Source organism: Poromitra crassiceps (genome assembly GCF_964638095.1).
Source record: "Poromitra crassiceps genome assembly, chromosome: 16".
Taxonomy (NCBI): domain Eukaryota; kingdom Metazoa; phylum Chordata; class Actinopteri; order Beryciformes; family Melamphaidae; genus Poromitra; species Poromitra crassiceps.
Window position 1 is genome coordinate 35,236,118 of NC_139645.1, and position 22,061 is coordinate 35,258,178.

Consider the following 22,061-nt stretch of genomic DNA (forward strand, 5'->3'; position numbering starts at 1 on the left):
TCTCTCTGTCTGTCTATCTGTGTGTCTGTCTGTCTGTCTGTGTGTCTGTCTGTCTGTGTGTCTGTCTGTCTTTCTGTGTGTCTGTCTGTCTGTGTGTCTGTCTCTCTATCTGTCTGTCTGTCTGTCTGTGTCTCTCTCAGTGGTTCCTCTGTGACTCGTCAGTTGAAGCCAGGAGAGGCTCAGAGGTTTTCTTGGGAGAATCCGGCCGGCGTTCGGACCCTCAGCTGGAGCTGCAGTGAACATTCTGGACAGCTGGACCTGGTCAAGGTAAGAGACACTTACTTAAACCCTTCTGACTCACTTTAAAAATGTTCCCCCCGTAGCTGCCATCAGGCTATTCAATTTGCACTATAAATAATTGTATGCTGTGTATACATGCACTTCTCAGCATATATACTTTTAGTTTTTAGTCGGTGGCTGTGGGAGTAAAGGTGCGTTCACACCGACCTATTAAATGCAGACGAGCGATTGAGCGTATATTCGCCCGGGAGAAAAATCGCTGGGCGTCCGAGCGACAGAGACGGAGCGATAGGGCGAAAATTCGCTCGTCGCCCGAGATGAAATATCCCAACTTGAGCGAAATTTCGCTGGCATCAGTCGCTCGCTGTTCAACGCTGATTGGCTGCCGTGTGAGAGTGAGTCAAGGATCACACTGGCTTGGAACAAACCGCTGGTTTATTGTGTGGCAACAAACAGCATTGACAGCTGATTGACAGGCTGACAGCTGACATGGAGTGAAGTCTGTACTACCGGTATAGAGCTCACGTTAGGAGCACGCTGATAGGCTTAGCTTGTAAACAACTACGGTGGCTTGTAGTGGACAAACATCATGACATTGCGTAACGTTAGAGCCCCCAGATGTCTGTCAATTCTTGTGCCTGTTGACGAGCGATTTAAACACAGCGACAGAGCGATTCCAAAGGGTTGAATCGAGCGACAGAGAGAAAAATAAATATCTCGGTGTGAACACAGCTTAACAGTTATGCACTTGTATTTTTATACTTTTAGATTTTAGATATTCAAGTCACTTTTTTTTATATATATTTTTTTTATATATTTATATATAATATATATATATTTTTTTTTTATATATATTTATATTTTTTTTATATATATATATATATATATCTGATTTTGAATGTCGCTGCATTATGTGACAAAGTAATTTCCTGCAAAGAATCAATAAAATATCTAATCAATCTGCCTGCCTGTCTGTGTCTGTCTGCCTGTCTGTCTGTCTGTCTGTGTGTGTGTGTGTGTCTGTCTGTCTGTCTGTCTGTGTGTGTGTGTCTGTGTGCGTCTGTGTGTGTGTGTGTGTGTGTGTGTGCGTGTGTGTGTCTGTCTGTGTCTGTGCAGGATGAGTGTGGTCAGTTTGCGTATGACAGCCTGTCTCAGGTGCACTGGGTGTCCTTCCTGGATGGGCGTCAGCGGGTGCTGCTGTTCACGGAGGACGTTGCCGTGGTGACGAAGGCGCGGCAGGCGGAGGAGCTGGAGCAGTTCCAGCAGGAAGTGAACGTGTCGCTGCAGAACCTCGGCCTGTCGCTCATCAACAACGCCAACCGCCAAGAGATCGCCTACGTCGGCATCACCAGGTATTCACACCACACACACACACACACACACACACACACACACACACACACACACACACACATAAGCCCTTTTCCCACATGCGCTTTGTACCGCAAAATGACCGGTACGTGGTCTAATGCCTGCATGTGAGAAAGGCGCCGTGCCGGTATAAGCGCGACCCCGTCGTCCCCGACATTTCACCAGTTTCGACCGAGTCAGAAGAGCGGTATGCTCTTAAGGAGACGCAAGTGGAAACGGTTCCAGTCATTTTCCGCGACAGCGGTCCTTCAATCATGGGCGAGGAGTAGCCTACACACGTTGCTTAATGTTCCAGCGGGCATAATCTAATCATTCGCGCACATTAAAGCAAACTGGCGAAATGATCTTGTGATAGCCTAATAAGAGCAGTATGTCAGCTTGCTGATTTCCGAAGGCAACCCCGGACACATCAAACAAAGCCAGTCTGTAAAAAGTGCTTCAACGCGACGCAGGTGAACGGATAAACATCGAACCAGCAACTATTTCTCTCAGACACGGATCCCAACTTCTTCAAAGTGCATCAACTAATCATTCGCGCACATCAAAGCAAACTACTTCCACATTTCGCTTGTGCATTTGCTGTGTCATTCGCTGTGTCTGTCCGTGGCTGCTGCTCTCGAGCAGAGAGGGGAGGGGGAAATCGGCTGTGTTGATTACGCTGGCGGCTTGACGCTGCTCTTAAGTCAAACGAGTGTGATTTATTGTGTGACAACTGACAAGCGAACTTATTTCGAGTTTTGCCGACCCCCCAAATAAGCTCCTCCCCCCGCCCCCCAACATACAGGAAAATTCGCTGATAGATTCCCACATGCGCGAGCCGAAGTGTGAAGGGAAATGTCCGATATTGACTTACAGGTAATTTTCCGGTACGCATGTGGGAAAAGCGCTATAGACACAGGGAGCAGGGGCGGGGCCAAGAGCAACCATGGAAAATCTTCAGGGGGATCGTGATCTACAAAGCCCTGAGATGCAAGAGAGGAAAATAATTTGGCGATCCATTTTCTAAGTCTGATCTAAATAGTTTTCTCTCCTGTGTTTATGACTTGGTGAATGTTACAAAAGGGGTCTTAAAGTCGAGCTGAACCCAAGAATGACTTTTCTTTTCTTTTAGTTCAAATACCTGGGTATGCAGTGCACCTATTTAATAATGTATGCAAAACAAATCACAACAATCTAATTTCTTTAGTTTTTCACACTTTTTCACGTCAAAAGTTCGTTTTTCAAGATTTCATTGATAACAGTAATTTCGCGCTCGGCAACACGAAGGCAGCTGGCTGCCTGCGGCTCGCTGAGCTCCACTCCTCCCGTCAAAAGGCTCTTCCCGAGGAGAGCGCCACAACACACTGAATCCCACTCGATTTGGAGGCGGAACATGCCAGGATTGGCCAAAGCCCAATCCAGTCCCCAGAATTGTCAAATAAAATCATCGACATGATACTATGACCCGCCTCTCAACCTGTCATCTTAGACAAACTATGTTTTCAGTCTGAAACGGACTCATTATGCACGTGACGAACAGGTTCAGTTCCACTTTAAAGCCCCCCTCCTGCCAGTTTTTCCGGCTGTGTACAATCCTGGGTGTACAGTGGAAACACAAAGCTGCTTGCACCATAATAAACTATGTCACATGTCTAAGCATTTGCGCCAAAGATCGTCTATTGGTAAGAACCTCTGGCTTATACCTTGTTCCACTGCAACATCAAGGCTAGAGCACTGTTACTGTTCATGGACACTTGTGTTTCTTCCCCAAACTGTTGCAGACAGGCAGCCATCAAGCACATTGTGAGATGAATGGGCGAGAGAAGTCACTTTACATGAACAATGATCATCCTCTTTTCTATCTGTTGTCCACCTTCAGTGTCTTCAGCATATCTATAGAGGGACATTATGAACAAGTATCATGGTGTTTCAGAGGGAAAGCAGGAGAACTTTCTCCAAGCAGATGTGACGAGGGCACATTCAGGACATGTAGCAGACACTCATCAAGCACATTGTGACGTCAACGGCTGAGTGGTTCATTTACATGAACAATGATCCTCCTCTTGTCTGCCTTCAGTATGACTGTAGCATATAGATTCTATATGCTAAAGTCATACTGAAGGCAGACAAGAGGATAATATCTATATTATAGAGGGACATTTGAGAGGGGAAGCAGGACATGTATGGCTGTTTTGCTCATGGGTTTCACACACTTTCTGTAATAAAACATCTAAAGGTAAAATCTTATCAGATGGGGGACGCTGGCACAAAATCTTGTCAAACGGGGGTTTGATTAGTATCAGTTTATGGTTCCTTTAACATCAACAAGTTGGTGAACCACTGGTATGTGTGGTCTGCAAAAACCTTCACATGGAGGGAATTTGACATCTTCATAAATTAGAAACTCTCCACTATAGAGTATATAACTTATTGAATGACTGCAATAGCTCTCAGATCAAAAGTTATTAGTATTTTAATGTTATGTGTCTAAAAGTAAAATGTGAGAAAGGCTTTAAACATTCCACATTTTATTTTCTAGAGTGGCATTCCACCAAAACCATAAAAATCAATACTTCTCCCTTTGTTTTATGAAAATAATTATTCACCGTGATGTACTAAACAGTACTACGGAGATGAAAGTAACCAAATCACTCAAAATACATGAAAAACTGATTTTCAACCGTCTTTTGCTCATTGCCAACAAGGTGCAGCAGCAACATGTCTCTGCAGGCCACCACACATGTGATTGACCATGATTAGAATTTAAGAACAAGGAAAGAAAGAATCATCAGAAAATCAAGTTTATTTACAGGAAATAGCCACCTCCCACTTAGAAAATGTCACAACATTTGTAACAAATGTAATGTAACAATGGCTGTTAAGATAGATAGAAAGAAAGCCAACGTCTTGAAGAATGTCACGCTGTAAAAAAAATAAAATATGAAAAACTAATGTATCAATATGATGTACAATATTTACATACTCAAGCAGGGAAAAAAAATCTCAAGTAATATCTTAGCATCACATTGAATGTAAAGCTTGTTTTTCGGGTGCCTCCGGCTCCTATTCACTTCTGCACAATTATAATGGAAGGTGTTTGCACATCACACACCTAGTCATGTTCACACACACATCCAACTTGCTTATTATAGCAAGTGCATTATAGCAGCTACGCCTTAAAACATGGGTCAAGACATCTGGACAACACATCTCACTGGCTTCCCCCTCATGTTTGTTGTTGTCTGGTCTGACATCTGACGTGTGTAAACAGTCTACATGTTTGTTGTTGTCTGGTCTGACATCTGACGTGTGTAAACAGTCTACATGTTTGTTGTTGTCTGGTCTGACATCTGACGTGTGTAAACAGCCTACATGTTTGTTGTTGTCTGGTCTGACATCTGATGTGTGTAAACAGCCTACATGTTTGTTGTTGTCTGGTCTGACATCTGACGTGTGTAAACAGCCTACATGTTTGTTGTTGTCTGGTCTGACATCTGACGTGTGTAAACAGCCTACATGTTTGTTGTTGTCTGGTCTGACATCTGACGTGTGTAAACAGCCTACATGTTTGTTGTTGTCTGGTCTGACATCTGATGTGTGTAAACAGCCTACATGTTTGTTGTTGTCTGGTCTGACATCTGATGTGTGTAAACAGCCTACATGTTTGTTGTTGTCTGGTCTGACATCTGACGTGTGTAAACAGCCTACATGTTTGTTGTTGTCTGGTCTGACATCTGGGGCCTGTACTACAAAGCAAGATTAGTGGTTTAGCGAGGTAACTTCAGGTTTAAACCTGGTTTGGCCGTACTACAAAGCAAGTTAACTTCTTACCGACATATATTTCCATAGCAACTTATGCTTCACACTTAACCTGGTCCGGAGCAGGTTAAGTTGCAAGGATAAGATTAGACCTTAAATACACCGCCCACGAACCAGTCGAATCAGCAGCAAATGGCCAACCCCTTTCTGGACGAGTTTCCCATCTAGGAAGGAGCATGAATTGTAATGTTGAATGAGTAATGTTAATCAATGTTAATGTTAATCAAGGACTAAAGCCTTGCACTTGTTGGCTATTTTAATTAAGCCCTACTTACCACTTTGGAATATGTTTTTATATATTCATTTTTGTGCTCTCAAGTAGCCTAGATACGTTGTTTGATCCCGCTGATCGATTGCAGCTGAATAGTGAGTGGAGAAATAAACCGGCATAAAAAGGTTACATAAACGTCTCCAAAGCGCACGGTGCCGTGTGCGCAACGGAGCTGAGACTGACGTTGGGTTGGAATTGAAATGGTCATACTGTACATGCTAGAATAGCCTACTACATCTAAGCAATTTAATATGGGATCACCTGCACACAGGCGATCCCATATTAAGATGATTCATATCTAGGCGACTCCTGCATTTTGCAGCTGCAACTGTGTTGCTTTTGGCCTGTATGATGTGATTGAACTTCATATTTCCAGCATCATTATATGAAATATGGAGATATGCGACTCTGCTGACATTATAGCCATGTGACCACAAAATAGGCTAGTTTTTATCAATGAAAACTATGCCTGCATCGTCTCAATTCAGTTCAGCAGTTTTCTCTTTTATAGGCTATTAGGATATCATTATTTTATTCATTGAGCATGCGTTTCTAAATCTATGGTCTAAATAGGCTTACAGATTGTGGAAATTTATAGACTGAGATTACACATTTACATTTTTACACTCGCCCAAAGCTGCTGTAGGAAACAGAAATCGCTGATCAAAGTAAATCAAATGACTGATGTGAATACAAGCGTCAGCTTTAGACAGTCTTTCAGCAGACTATCCAACGCGGATTTTCATTCTGACAGGCTACATTAAATATCCGCTAAAACTCTGATCACTGCGCTTTCAATGAACGAGGAAATAGGCGTGTCTGGCGCTGTAGGAGTTGGAGCAGTCCATATTGCACTGTGATTGGCAGTTGTTAAAAACCACGCCTCTTTTGCGGGCACGAGCTCCAGTGCACGGGCATTTTCATGTGCACGCGCTGTCAGCTTGATTAGAAAAACCTGGTTCGAGTTAACGAGTGCCAATCGACGTTCGTAGTACAAGTTAACTACAATCGAGCTGATCTGGTTTAGACAAACCAGATCAAGGGACAGATCCTGGATCTTCTAATACAACATTCGTAGTACAGGCCTCTGACGTGTGTAAACAGCCTACATGTTTGTTGTTGTCTGGTCTGACATCTGACGTGTGTAAACAGCCTACATGTTTGTTGTTGTCTGGTCTGACATCTGACGTGTGTAAACAGTCTACATGTTTGTTGTTGTCTGGTCTGACATCTGACGTGTGTAAACAGCTACAAAATGGACATAATAGCATCCCGGATAGCTTGGTGAGACGGTTCATGTTCACCATAGTAAGCAACACTGTGAGGAGCAGGGAGGTCTGGATGCTCAGTGTTCCACTCTGGTAAGAAGTGCTCCTTATGGATCTCACAGATGTTGTGTAGAATACAACAGGCGACCACAACATCCGACACAAAGGAGGTAGAAATGTCATTTCGCTTGGCCAGGCACCTCCAGCGACCTTTGAGACGTCCCAATGCACTTTCTACCACCGTCAACGCCGAGCCCAGCTTGAAGTTGAAGGCTTTCTGCTGCTCAGCGACTAGGTGGTCGCGTGTGAAGCCCGTCATCAGCCACTTCCTGATGGGGTACGCTGTGTCTCCGATTAGATGCACAGGGACTTCCACTCCGTTAACAGTGATGGATTTCTGTGGAGAGAGCAACGCAGATGTATAAATACGTGTAGCAGTAAACACAGTTAGTTTTCTCAGAAAGGTGTCAGGTGTGTCAGCTCTGTTAAATACATGTAGCAGTACACACACAGTTAGTTTTCTCAGAAAGGTGTCAGGTGTGTCAGCTCTGTTAAATACATGTAGCAGTACACACACAGTTAGTTTTGTCAGAAAGGTGTCAGGTGTGTCAGCTCTGTTAAATACGTGTAGCAGTAAACACACAGTTAGTTTTCTCAGGAAGGTGTAAGGTGTGTCAGCTCTGTTAAATACGTGTAGCAGTAAACACAGTTAGTTTTGTCAGTAAGGTGTGTCAGCTCTGTTAAATACGTGTAGCAGTAAACACACAGTTAGTTTTCTCAGAAAGGTGTCAGGTGTGTCAGCTCTGTTAAATACATGTAGCAGTACACACACAGTTAGGTTTGTCAGAAAGGTGTAAGGTGTGTCAGCTCTGTTAAATACGTGTAGCAGTACACACACAGTTTTCTCAGAAAGGTGTCAGGTGTGTCAGCTCTGTTAAATACGTGTAGCAGTAAACACAGTTAGTTTTGTCAGAAAGGTGTCAGGTGTGTCAGCTCTGTTAAATACGTGTAGCAGTACACACACAGTTTTGTCAGAAAGTTTGTCAGAAAGGTGTCAGGTGTGTCAGCTCTGTTAAATACGTGTAGCAGTACACACACAGTTTTGTCAGAAAGTTTGTCAGAAAGGTGTCAGGTGTGTCAGCTCTGTTAAATACGTGTAGCAGTACACACACAGTTTTGTCAGAAAGGTGTAAGGTGTGTCAGCTCTGTACAGATATATGCCACAGTATCACTGTGATTGCACCCTGTATGATTATTACATGTGAAAAGTGACGACAAGATGACCTGAGGCTCAAAACGTTGTCTTAGTCTTAAGAAGTAAAGCATTATTTGGAGCATAAGTGTGTGCAGGTTCCATGATTACATGTGACACGAGAGAGAGAGACCCGGGTCAGCTGGGTGAAGGACTAAGCATTGATGGCACACGTTCTACCAGGTGATGTCCAACATGTGAAATTACATTACGACATTTGGCAGACGCTTTTATCCAAAGCGACTTACAATAACACATTTTTGTCAGCAATAGAGCAATTAACTATGCAACACAATCTATGACAACTACAACTTCGGAAGGAATAGTGGTAAAGTTTAAGTTCGTTTTTTTTTTTTTTAGAGAGAGAAATAAGTTAGTTTTAAGAATGGAATAAATTGATTGATCTACAGATAATATGAGTGTAAAATGGAGTACATATGTATTTACCTCACGTGGGAAGAGGTACCCGTCTTGCTCCTCGGCCTTCCTGTAGATTGGCGAGTTGGAAAACACCTCAGCAGCATGAGAGCGACCAGGCCAACCTACAAACACGTGTGTGAAGCTGGAGGAACAAAAATACAAGACACATACAGATCATCCATCACAATGAGAAAGTGGTTTGGTGTAGTTTGTGCACAAGTTATATAAGATACACAGACAACACAATACGTACAAATACATTTACAACTTAATACAAGATATAAACAGAGTATTAAAGTGTGACAAAGTACAAAGTTAGCAAGGCCACTTGTTGAAAATGTTTTAGCACAAATGCCCTGCTCCTTACCAGCATCTGTGGTCAACAACAGCTTGTAGGACAATGGAGTGCCACCCATTCTGATTGTAGTAGGCCGGTGCGTCGACATTGGGGGTGGGGATGGGGATGTGTGTGCCGCCGATGGCACCGGCACACTGTGGGTACCCCTGGCCCCGGCTGGCAAATGCGTCCACCGTCTCCCGAAGACGAGCGCCACTCGGCAGGTCAACAAAGCGTTTATAGAGCAGCGTCTTCAGCGCTCTGGTAACCTGGCGTACCAACACGCACACCGTGGCGACACCGACGCCAAAAATACAACTGATGGAGCGGTATTCACACGGGGTAGCGTACCACCACAACGCCACGGCGAGTCGCAGCCGAGGCTCCAGAGGCTGCCGCCAGTTTGTCGTCCTGCGCGTCAGGTGTGGCCCGACGAGTTCCGAGATGAAGCCGAAGGTGTCCCGGGACATACGGAAGTGACTGCGCCACTCGTCGTCGTTGAAATTGTTGAGGACGTTGGACCAGAACACGGGCCCGTGTGGTCTCTCTCTCCTCCACATGCGTCTCTCCGAGATCAGTCCGCACTGTGCGAGGAGAAGCAAACGTCTCCGCCTGCGGCTCCTGAGCCTGGCGCGCCTCGCCTCCTCGAAGCGCTCCCGGCTCCTCTTCAGGTCCTCCTCGAACCTCGCCTCGATCTGCTCCCACGAATCCGCCATTGTTCCCATCATGTGGAAGAGGAGCGTCAGCAACTTCGCTCGCATTTGCAGAACATGAACGGCTACCAAAAGCACAGCAGCCATGTCTGGCGGCGACTCCGGCGCCATGTTGTTGTTGTTGTTTTGGGAAGCTGCGCGGCGCGTTTGTTACACGTCACACTAGACGTCCACGCTGTTGTCTTTTAACGTCGGTTCACGGCACGCCTCCTTTCCTTTAACGTCGGTTCACGGCACGCCTCCTTTCATTCCTTTAACGTCGGTTCACGGCACGCCTCCTTTCCTTCTGGTTTGTTGTGTAAAGAAAGGACAGAGAGCTCCTAATGGCGGAGCTTCTTCACACCAGTATCGCGTGTTCTCAGTGCAAAAAGGGCTCCTCTTTCTCTCTGTGTTGGAGAGACCGCATATTCTCTCTCCTCATGCAGCAGCCTGCTGCATGAATACTGACTGTGTGTGTGTGTGTGTGTGTGTGTGTGTGTGTGTGTGTGTGTGTGTGTGTGTGTGTGTGTGTGTGTGGGAGGAGGGGAGTTGGGGAATTTGAGTCATGTGATCAAAGGGGGAGGAGGAGGAAGTGTGAATTGGATCCTTTGAGGGCTGCGATATTTCCCATGATGCTATTTAAGGCTCTTATGGAATGTATTGAAAATAATAATTTGATGTCAACAATGAAACAAGGTATTATAACGTTGTTACCTAAACCTGGTAAGGACAAAAAATACATAGATAATCTGAGACCTATAACGCTATTGAATGTGGATTACAAATTATTTACGCATATTATTGCCAATCGGTTGAAAATGGGCATGGAACAGGTAATTAGTGAAACTCAATCTGGATTTATTAAGGAAAGATCTATACATAATAACATTAGATTGGTTCTCGATTTACTAGATTATAATTTCTTGGTTGAAGATAATGGCTTTATTTTATTTTTAGATTTTTATAAAGCCTTTGATTCAGTTGAACATCCTTTTATATTAAAATCATTAGAATACTTTGGTTTTGGAACAAACTTTATTAAGATTATTGGTATGATGTATAATGACATCAATAGTTCAGTCTCTCTCCCTCAGGGAACAACTAGAAGATTTGAGGTTAAACGCGGGATCCGTCAAGGTTGCGGCAGCTCCCCTTTATTATTTATTTTAGTAGCAGAATTGTTGTCTATTTTCATTAAAAACAGCCCAGAAATTGAACCTTTAAATGTGCTGGGTATTCATTTGAGTGTAACTCAGTTGGCAGATGATACCACCATCTTCCTCAAGAGGGCAGAACAGATCCCTTTGGTAATCAAGAAGATAGATGTGTTCTCTAAAGCATCTGGATTACAGCTAAACTTAAAGAAATGTGAACTTATTGCGATTCATGACCACCCATTAATAGATTTATATGAGATTCCTGTTAAAAATGAAGTGAAGTATTTAGGGGTGGTTATAATGAAAGATTGTAAAGCCAGAGAAGACCGAAATATTGTGACTACTATTAAGAAAAATGAGTCTATTCTTAATTCATGGTTACAGAGGGATCTGTCAATTTTTGGACGTATCTTGATTACTAAAATTGAAACGCTATCTAGGTTTATATACCCAGCCTTTTCACTAGCCATTCCTGACAAATTAATCAAATCAATTAATCAAAAGATTTTCAATTTTATCTGGAGAAATAAACATCATTATCTTAGAAAAGGTGATACGATAAAACCGTTAGAAGAGGGAGGTCTAAATGTGATTGATTATGAAGCAATGAATGGAATGATAAAACTAAAGTGGTTACAACAATTTTTACAGGATATGGATGGTTTCTGGTTCAATATCCCGGCTAAAATCTTTGAAAAGTGTGGTGGAATAGAGTTTGTGTTGAGTTGTGATTTCTGTATAACTAAACTACCTATAAAGTTGTCTACATTTCATCAGCAGGTATTATTATATTGGAAATTGATTTATAAACATAATTTTACTCCACATAATTCACCGATCTGGAATAATCGTTATATTTTATTTAAAAGAAAATCTTTGTGTTACTGTGACTGGGTGGAGAAAGGTATTTGGTCAATTTTGCATTTGATGGATTCAAATGGTAATCTTCTCGAGTATAATACGTTTATTGATAAATACAATGTGAATTGCACAAAAAGACAATACTCGGTGGTTATTAAGGCAATTCCACAAGCAATGGTGAATACGGTTAAAGGGATGTTGTTGTATAATGTTTTCGTGCCTCAGCTACCTTCATTGTGTATTGACGGTATCAAATTTAAGGAGAAAAAATGCACAAACAAATTTATAAGGAATACTCTTACTTCTGTAATCTTCCCTTTACCAATAAAAAGGAAAAATCTGTTAAAAGATTATCCTGAAGAGATAAGAATTAGAATTCGAACTAGATACCTCACTCTCCCCATCCCACCCAAAGCTAAAGACACCCACTTTAAAGTAATGAATGATATTTATCCATGTAATGAGTTTCTGAGACAAAGATTTAACCTTGATTTGAACAACTGTAGATTTTGTGATTCTGATATTGAGACTGTAGAGCATCTGTTTTTTGTTTGTAATTACTCTAGATCTTTTTGGGATTTGTTTCAAAATTGGATATCTGAAAAAGACCCTCAATCACCCAATTTAGAATATAATGATATTAAATTTGGAGTTATAATGAAAGATAAACCAATTGAAATGATGTACAATAGTTTAATTATTATGGCTAAACAATTTATTCACCGATGTAGATTTCAAAATGCCAGACCCCTGTTCGTAGTATTCATGAATGAGATGATTAACTTTAAAAAAGCCTTGAAACATGTAAAAACCAAACAAGCATGGAGAGTGTACGAAAAGATGCATATTTTGATTACTGTTTAGAACTCTGACTAAATGTTTTTGCTTTATTTATTTTATTTTGTTTATTTGATTGTCTGTTCCAATTTTGTATAATGTACTGATTATTAATGCCAGACTTTGTTTATTGAATAATAAAAAAAAAAAAAAAAAAAAAAAAAAAAAAAAAAAAAAAAATATTTCCCATGATGGAAAAAAGGCATGACCCGCCCCTCTCTGCCTCTGATTGGCCTAGCGTCAAATGTTCATCCAATCACATTCGCTTAGCTATCCTGCATCTCTTTCTACAGTCTGTTCTGAGACATCAATGGGTGAGACTCAGTGGATCAGACAGACAGCAGTTTTGCTTGCTAGCCTGAATGAAAGACGCCATGTGTGTTTATGTTTTGAATAGTCTGGCCCTGTGGTTTATAACGCTGCTGCTACTCTTGGCAGTGCACGTATGTAGCCTATAGGGAAATCTAAAAAAAAGATGAAAGACTCATGAGAATGATCAAGGCTGATATAAGAACAGGGTCACTGCATTACATTGAACTTTAATTCAGCTCATTGTAACACAAGTGACATGTATTTGAATTGAAATATAAATCAGAAGAAACAAGGTGATGACATTTAGAATGAAAAGAAAAAATACACATTCAAGTAGGCTATTGATCTCACACATAACCTTTTGATTCTATGCTGCCATCTGCCATCTCATGCTTGTTGATTTAATGATTGTTTTGCACCTGCTGCTCACTTTATGAACAAATAATGCTTAGTGACTGAATTAAATATATTAGGCTCGTTTGAGATGACTTCTGACTCGCCTGGGAAGCAGACGAGAGCAGCCGAGTGCAGTCAGCCAATCAGAGGCAGAGAGGGGCGGGTCATGCCTTCGCCTAGCCTTCGCCATCATGGGGGAAAAAATATCGCCTCCCGCGCAGCCCACCAGTCCTGAGCGCCTGACACCATGGCTGCTTTGCATAGATGTCCCATCATGCCTTTCTGCCCCTACCAGGGAAGTTTGGATCTGAACCGGGTCAAACTGGGTGCAGGTCTCTGATCAGAACCAACCTTCCTGCAATGCAGTACTCTGTCTTATATCTCTTGCGGCCAAAATAAGTATCACAACAAACACGGTTTCCACAAATGAAAATAAATGAACAAGGAACCCTGGCAAAACTTTTTTCAGATATTCTCAAGTCGGGGCATCCCAGTGTCTCACCTGGTGGAGCGCGTGTCACAGGGGCTTGGTCCTTTGTGTGGCCAACCCGGGTTCAGGTCCGGCCTGTGCTCATTTGCCGCGTGTCGCCCCCTTTCTCTCTCCCCACCTTTCCAGTCTCCCTGCTGTCCTGTCCAATGAAGGCAAAAATGCCCCAAAAAATTATATTCAAAAAAATTAAATTATGTTCTTAACTCATAAATACAGGAGAGAAAACTATTTAGATCAGAATTAGACATTTAGAAATATTTTCCTCACTTGCGTCTCGGGGCGTCTGTACAGAAGAAATTGGATGTTTTACAATGAGAACATGTATTTATGTATTGTTAAATAGGTTCATTTTGTGACATTTTGTGGGAAGTCAGTTAACATTTCACTGTGACTTTAAACATGGACACACACACACACACACACCCTCTCTCTCAGCTCTGGTGTGGTGTGGGAGATGAGGCCCAAGAGTCGCTGGAAGCCGTTCAACCAGAAGAACATCCTCCTGCTGGAGAAGGCCTTCCAGAAGCACCAGGCAGGGGACACTGATCCGGGCTGGGTCCGCCTGGAGAGCAACCTGGAGGTCCGCACACACGGCTAAAAATTGCTATGGTTCTAAAGTGTTACATAACGTCTTAACTGCTAATCCTATCCATATGCTTTAATGTCCAGGCTAATGCTGTGTTCAAGACAACTTGGAACTCCACCGTTTTTAACTCAGAGTTACAAAAACATACACAGCTAGCTAATTTAATTTGGTAAAATAACAGCTGAATTCAACATATTGCTATAATCAGAGCGAATGTAAACACGTATTGCATAATTACACCTCAAATTACATGTAGGTCAACAAACATTTTGATGACGTCAACTCACAAACCGGAGCTCTGAAATGATACCCGAATTTCCTACCTGTAATTCCGACCTCGACTTACTGTTCAATTCATGTTTTACAGGTCAGAGCTAGTTTTTTCCTGTGTTCCGAGTTGTCTTGAACGGGGTATTACAGTACATTTGTACATGACATCATCATCTACTCCACCAATCAACATCATCTTCAATAATATTGGATATCACAATATTCACAGAATTTCGAAAAATATATTTTTTTTTACCAGTTTTGCACATTCTGCCCTGCTGCTGACCATTATTTCACTGCTTACCGTTGTTAAGGCGCCTACACATGATCCACGGTAAAACAGCTCTGCTGTTTGGACCTGCTTATCGCTGACCTTTCATGAGCGCAACCAATCACACTACACATGTGATGTAGTGTGTATTTTGGGGGTGGGACTATATGACCTAAGTGTATATCACTGTGTGTGTGTGTGTGTGTGTGTGTGTGTGTGTGTGTGTGCGTTACAGGTGAACTTCGGCCGGGTTCCCATGGTGATGCGTGCACCCTTCTCGTGCCCGGTGAGGAGGAACTTCCTGTCTGGCATCCAGGTGGAGTTCAAACAGTCCAAACACCAGAGGAGCCTGAGGGCCCAGCTGCACTGGCTACAGGTAGCACACATGCACACGCACACACACACACACACACACACACGTACACACACATCATCATCATCATCGCACCCTCATACACAGTCTGGTGTAAGGGGTAACAAGTGTGTGTGTGTGTGTGTGTGTGTGTGTGTGTGCGTGCGTGCGTCTCAGGTGGACAACCAGCTGCCTGGAGCCATCTTTCCCATCGTGTTCCACCCTGTTCCTCCTCCCAAGTCCATCGCTCTGGACTCAGGTAGACCATGCAGGCACACACACACACATACACACACACACACACACACACACACACACACACACACACACACACACACACTAGCCTCGCCTATTAACCTGAATGGTGTTTCTCCTCAGAGCCGAAGCCGTTCATCGACGTCTCCATCATCACCAGGTTCAACGAGCACAGCCAGGTCCTGCAGTTCAAGTGAGTCCAGTCATGTTGTGGTGAAGGTCACATGACTCTTCCTCATGTTTTAGTCCATCTGTAGAGTAACGCAAGTCCTAACAGCCGGATGATCGCACTTCCTGGTTCCCTCGTCAGGAAGTCAATGGGATCTTTGCATGGGGATTTTGGTTAAAGGTCCCATTCCGTGCAAAAGCTGTTTTTACTTGTAAATGCATATATACTGCTGTCATCCCTCCCTGTAATGAGTGGTCACAACCTCAGAACTGCCACAGTTGGATTTGTCCCTATCCAGCTTCCCCCTGCAGTCTCCTTCAAGCCACGCCCCTTACACTCTGTTCCCCCAGACGGGTTAATGTGACGTCACGCGGGTCCTTAAACATACTGCGCGCGATCTCTCTCACACAAGCTACCTGCACCATTTTGTCTATAGCCACAAAATTAACACTTCTAGCTGGAGCGACGCCAACTGTACGTGATCCAGCAACTGCGGAGGTGCATTCGGTAAGTCTAGGCATTTTGAGATGTCCTGGTTAGCGTAGCAACCGTTAAGTTAGCGATAGCTCGTTGCTAACGTTAGTTGTGGACACAACCTAGCGTGCTGGTCCACAGACGCTAATCTGATTGGCCACTGGGAGCCTGGGGCGGGCTCTCGCTCAGCGGCCAATGGGAACTGTTAGTTCTGAATATATTATAGAAACAGACCATTCTTGGGACGCAACGAGATGAGGAAGTGAGAACTCCGTCAGAACAAACGGGGTTGCTATATTTTCGACAAATTAATCCAGAATCATGTTTTATGGACCAGAGACACACGTTTTTAAGAGGTTACAGCTGCACGAATTGGGACCTTTAAATGCAGGAAATAAGGTCTGTGGTTAACAAAGGTTTATGAAAAACGATATTTGTGTTGAGCAAGATAATCTTCACAAATAAAGACCACTTTTATGATTTCTGAAGCGCCAGGTAATGCTTACGTGTGTGTGTGTGTGTGTGTGTGTGTGTGTGTGTGTGTGTGTGTATGTGTGTGTGTATGTGTATGTGTATGTATATGTATGCAGGTACTTCATGGCACTGGTGCAGGAGATGGCGGTGAAGATCGATCAGGGCTTCCTGGGAGCCATCTTGGCTCTGTTCACTCCAGCTGCTGATCCACAGGCTGACCAGCAGAAGGTGGGTAATAACAGGATTCAACCAGGGAAGAAATTAGAAATATAGAATGTGAAATAAGCTATAAGATTTAGGGATGGGCATTTTAAGCAATTTAAATACTCGAGTACTCTCCTTCTATTATGAACGAGCACTCGAGTACTCGCGCGGGGGGGGGGGGGGGGTCTGTGTGATTACTATGGTAATGACGGAGCAGGGGTAATCTGCTGTGTGTGGGGCTGTTCACACATAACGTTTGCATTTTTGCATGGAGAAAGCGTTACCTGGAGCATGTGAGGAGAGGGACTGACTGACTGTGATATTAGGTGAGGTGACGCTAAGCTAACGTCTAAAGCCTACCTCAGACAGCATCTCCGATGGTTGGATGGATGGCATTAGCGCTTCGGAGCGGACAATATTGTTGTCAAACAAGCGAAGGCTCAATTCCAATACATGTCCATTGTCCAGTATCATCCATTTTACTTTATGATCACTGTTACACTAACGTAAATCCACGGATTACAAGGTCCGGTGTTCTGCCAAAAAGAGAAAACTGACCACTGACCAGTGTGATTAACGTTGCAGCTGCAGCTAAATAGTGATCACCATGAAACGATTGTCTCCCAAAAAGCGATTATTTCTCCACATTTCTTGTGACTAACGTTATGGGAAACGACAGTGTAGTCAGTAAACTACTGCAAAGTTTTGAATGAGTTTTATCGGGCGTGCGCTATGAAGAAGCGTGCATCTTTCTCCTTCGGGAGCATATCTTCAGCCACTATTTTCGGGATGAGCTGGAAAACTTCCGGTTAAAACTTTCAAAATAATGTTACTTAAACAAAAGTAAATAGCTTATTTATGCACGTTGGACGAGAAAAGGCTATTTCAACGAACGAAGCAGCAAACCTTGTATCAAAATACTCGTTGTGATGTTATATGGCGTGAAACTATGGCTGTAACGCATTACTCAAAATAAATAAGGTTACAACTTTTATTTTGAAATCAACAAAGCGGATGACGTACTTGTACATTGTGGCTGACTTGACGCCCGTGCAGTTCATGCTGCCAGATCCACATAACGATGCATGCGTAGATTTAGACCATTTTAAAGGGGTGGGGAGTGGGGCGAGTACCCGAACAGCGGAAACGTTACTCGAGTACTGACGTTATGAACGAGTACTCGAGTACCCGAGTACTCTCGCCCATCCCTAATAAGATTCAGGATTATTTTAATAGCCGTAGTAAGTAATCTTGTTACAAATGAGGAATTAGTATTACTAATTCCTCATTTATAACAAGATTACTTACTATGCAGCACAATGATCACAGCAATACAAAACATGGAGCAGACAGAAAGACAAATCATGTTATCTTTACAATTTAGTATGTGGGCTCTGATTGTTTGTTTGTTTCAAGTAGGGATGTCACGATACTAGAATTTCTACTTCGATACCGATACCCAGGAAAATATCGATACTCGATACCATTTTCGATACCACGGGAAGGGGGGGTGACAACACATCAAGAGGCATAAAAATAAAGTTAGACAGATGGACGGACAGACGCACACTTCTCCATCATCTAGACCTGATCAAACTTTGAACTTAGACAGCAGATTAGCCCTGCTGCTCTAGACATCACAACACGTTTAGCTTGTTGAAGCAACAGATACCCAATGATAGAGGGGGAAATCAGTGATTTTTCATTCAAAGAGAGCACTGATGGTATCAAAACTGTTGCAAATGAGTATTGTATCCATTTCAATTTTTTTTGTATTGATACTTTTGATACTATCGATACCTGTTGCAAATGAGTATTGTAACCGATTAAAATGTTCAGTATTGATACTTTTCGATACTAGCGATACTTAGTAACCCTAGTTTTGTGTGTGTGTGTGTGTGTGTGTGTGTGTGCGTGTGCGTGCGCGTGTGTGTATGTGTGCGTGTGCGTATGTGTGCGTGTGCATGTGTGCGGGTGTGTGTGTGTGTGTGTGCATGTGTGTGTGCATGTGTGGGTGTGTGTGTGTGTGTGCAGAGTCGGCTGATAGAGCGTGACCTGGAGCTGCTGCAGGCGGAGCTGATGGAGGCGTCGCTCACCGACACGTCAGGAATCAACTTCTTCCAACACTTCCACATCTCCCCCATCAAGGTGCACACACACACACACACACACACACACACACACACACACACACACACACACACACACTGTACACACACACACACACATACTGTACACACACACACACCTGTCTGTCTGTCTGTCTGACCTGTCTGTCTGTCTGTCTGTATCTCAGCTACACCTCAGCCTGTCTCTGGGCTCTGACTCCGCCCCTCAGGAGGCGGCGGCCCTCCAGTCGCTCAACCTGCTGCTGAAGAGCATCGGCGCCACGCTGACCGATGTCGATGACCTCATCTTCAAGTGAGTCTACAGACCGTATAAAACTATGACCTCATCTTCACCGTATAAAACTATGACCTCATCTTCACCGTATAAAACTATGACCTCATCTTCACCGTATACAACTATGACCTCATCTTCAAGTGAGTCTACAGACCGTATAAAAATATGACCTCATCTTCACGGTATAAAACTATGACCTCATCTTCACCGTATACAACTATGACCTCATCTTCAAGTGAGTCTACAGACTGTATAAAAATATGACCTCATCTTCACCGTATAAAACTATGACCTCATCTTCACTGTATAAAAATATGACCTCATCTTCACCGTATAAAACTATGACCTCATCTTCACCGTATAAAAATATGACCTCATCTTCAAGTGAGTCTAAAGACCATATAAAAATATGACCTCATCTTCACCGTATACAACTATGACCTCATCTTCAAGTGAGTCTACAGACCGTATAAAAATATGACCTCATCTTCACCGTATAAAACTATGACCTCATCTTCAAGTGAGTCTACAGACCGTATAAAAATATGACCTCATCTTCACCGTATAAAACTATGACCTCATCTTCAAGTGAGTCTACAGACCGTATAAAACTATGACCTCATCTTCAAGTGAGTCCACAGACCATATAAAAATATGACCTCATCTTCACCATATAAAAATACGACCTCATCTTCAAGTGAGTCTACAGACCATATAAAACTATGACCTCATCTTCAAGTGAGTCCACAGACCATATAAAAATATGACCTCATCTTCACCGTATAAAACTATGACCTCATCTTCAAGTGAGTCTACAGACCATATAAAAATATGACCTCATCTTCAAGTGAGTCTACAGACCGTATAAAACTATGACCTCATCTTCAAGTGAGTCTACAGACCATATAAAACTATGACCTCATCTTCAAGTGAGTCTACAGACCATATAAAACTATGACCTCATCTTCAAGTGAGTCTACAGACCATATAAAACTATGACCTCATCTTCAAGTGAGTCTACAGACCATATAAAAATATGACCTCATCTTCAAGTGAGTCCACAGACCATATAAAACTATGACCTCATCTTCAAGTGAGTCCACAGACCATATAAAACTATGACCTCATCTTCAAGTGAGTCTACAGACCATATAAAAATATGACCTCATCTTCAAGTGAGTCCACAGACCATATAAAACTATGACCTCATCTTCACCATATAAAAATATGACCTCATCTTCAAGTGAGTCCACAGACCGTATAAAAATATGACCTCATCTTCAAGTGAGTCCACAGACCATATAAAACTATGACCTCATCTTCAAGTGAGTCCACAGACCGTATAAAAATATGACCTCATCTTCAAGTGAGTCCACAGACCGTATAAAAATATGACCTCTCCATAAACACCTCTTAGACGTTGTAAAATCAGCCTCACGGGGCTTATTGCATTTATAAAATGGTTGCTACACATGATTTTAACTTGATAACATAAACATTTCAAACTGTTCCCTACCAACACAATTCTGTGAAAAGTGTATATATTTATATTGAACCACGCAGTTTCATCACTTAGTACTGTGGAATGTCTTTTCTCTTCCCTTCCTCTTGTACCTCGCCTGCTCCTATCTCTCCTACCTCCTTCCTCTCTCTCCTCTGTCCTGTCTGTCCTCTGTCCTCTCTCTCCTCTGTCCTCTCTGCAGACTGGCCTTCTTTGAGGTGAAGTACCAGTTCTACCGCAGAGACAAGCTGATGTGGGCGGTGATCCGACATTACAGCGAACAGGTAAGTACATTTCAAAATGTTACATGATACACGCTGCTAATTGTCTTAATTGTCTCAAGCTTACAGGCAATGATATTTTGTGTACTTTTTGTAAACTTAATATCGAAAAAATCTCACCTACTTATCCGGGAACACTTTTTTTTTTTTAAAGCTGCTAACACTGTCAACTCTTTTAATCTTAGGGATATTATCTCTTATGATAATACTCCAGATGATGGCGCTCTTGACTTAATTTCATTATCCTATATGTAATGAAATCACTAGCTAAGATCTCACATGACGTGACGTGATGTCATGTGACCAGCTGTACTGACGTGACCTTTGACCCCTGCAGTTCCTGAAGCAGATGTATGTGCTGGTCCTGGGTCTGGACGTGCTGGGAAACCCGTTTGGACTGATCCGAGGTCTGTCAGAGGGAGTGGAGGCTTTCTTCTACGAGCCTTTCCAGGTGACACACACACTCACACTCATACACACACACACACACACACACACACTCACACTCACACTCATACACACACTCACACACACACTCAAGTCTTTCTTTAACTTATCCGGGATCGGGTAGCCGTTCCAGCAGGGGACCCCAAACTTGGCCACATTAGCCAGCTCTGACTGGGGGATCCCCGAGGCGTTCCCACCCAGCTGGATGTGCCTGTAACACCTCCCTAGTGAGGTGACCAGGTGGCATCCTTACCAGACGCCTGAACCACCTCACATGGCTCTTTTCTACACGAAGGAGCAGCACCTCTACTCCGAGTCGCTCATGAATGACTGAGCTTCTCACCTTGTCCCTAAGCGAGATGGCACCCTCCTGAGAAAACTAATTTCAGCCGCTTGTATCCATGATCTTGTTCTTTGGGTCATGATCCATCCTTCATGACCAGAGGTGAGGGCAGGAACGAAGATCGACCGGTAGATCGAGAGCTTTGCCTTCTGGCTGAGCTCTCTTTTCGTCACAGCGGTGCGGTAAAACGAGCGCAATACCGCTCCTGCTGCTCCGATTCTCTGGCCCATCTCCTGCTCCATCGTCCCCTCACTCGAGAACGAGACCCTGAGATACTTGAACTCCTTCACTTGGGGTAAAGAACTCACTCCCTACCTGGAGGAGACAAT

General features: G+C 43.1%; 2 protein-coding genes across 2 annotated transcripts in view; one reads left to right on the top strand and one right to left on the bottom strand.

The window, feature by feature from the left end:
- LOC310791606 (intermembrane lipid transfer protein VPS13C-like) overlaps window positions 1-22,061 on the top strand; it is a gene marked incomplete at both ends in the record, with an annotated part of 155,036 nt that overhangs the window by 114,711 nt on the left and 18,264 nt on the right. The window contains 11 exons of the mRNA XM_083653271.1: window positions 141-267; window positions 1,357-1,592; window positions 14,138-14,282; window positions 15,065-15,205; window positions 15,359-15,440; window positions 15,560-15,629; window positions 16,670-16,781; window positions 18,792-18,905; window positions 19,054-19,178; window positions 20,864-20,945; window positions 21,280-21,393. Coding sequence (XP_083509397.1) covers window positions 141-267; window positions 1,357-1,592; window positions 14,138-14,282; window positions 15,065-15,205; window positions 15,359-15,440; window positions 15,560-15,629; window positions 16,670-16,781; window positions 18,792-18,905; window positions 19,054-19,178; window positions 20,864-20,945; window positions 21,280-21,393 — 1,348 coding nt within the window. The remainder of the gene's footprint in view (window positions 1-140; window positions 268-1,356; window positions 1,593-14,137; window positions 14,283-15,064; window positions 15,206-15,358; window positions 15,441-15,559; window positions 15,630-16,669; window positions 16,782-18,791; window positions 18,906-19,053; window positions 19,179-20,863; window positions 20,946-21,279; window positions 21,394-22,061) is intronic.
- Window positions 6,929-9,812, bottom strand: LOC310791144 (putative nuclease HARBI1; the record flags this gene model as incomplete). The annotated part of the gene is made up of 3 exons (XM_083652840.1): window positions 8,988-9,812; window positions 8,648-8,762; window positions 6,929-7,345 (listed from the first exon to the last, which is right to left on the bottom strand). Exons 1-3 carry the CDS (start codon window positions 9,779-9,781, stop codon window positions 6,929-6,931), a joined length of 1,326 nt encoding a protein of 441 aa, XP_083508966.1. The 5' UTR covers window positions 9,782-9,812.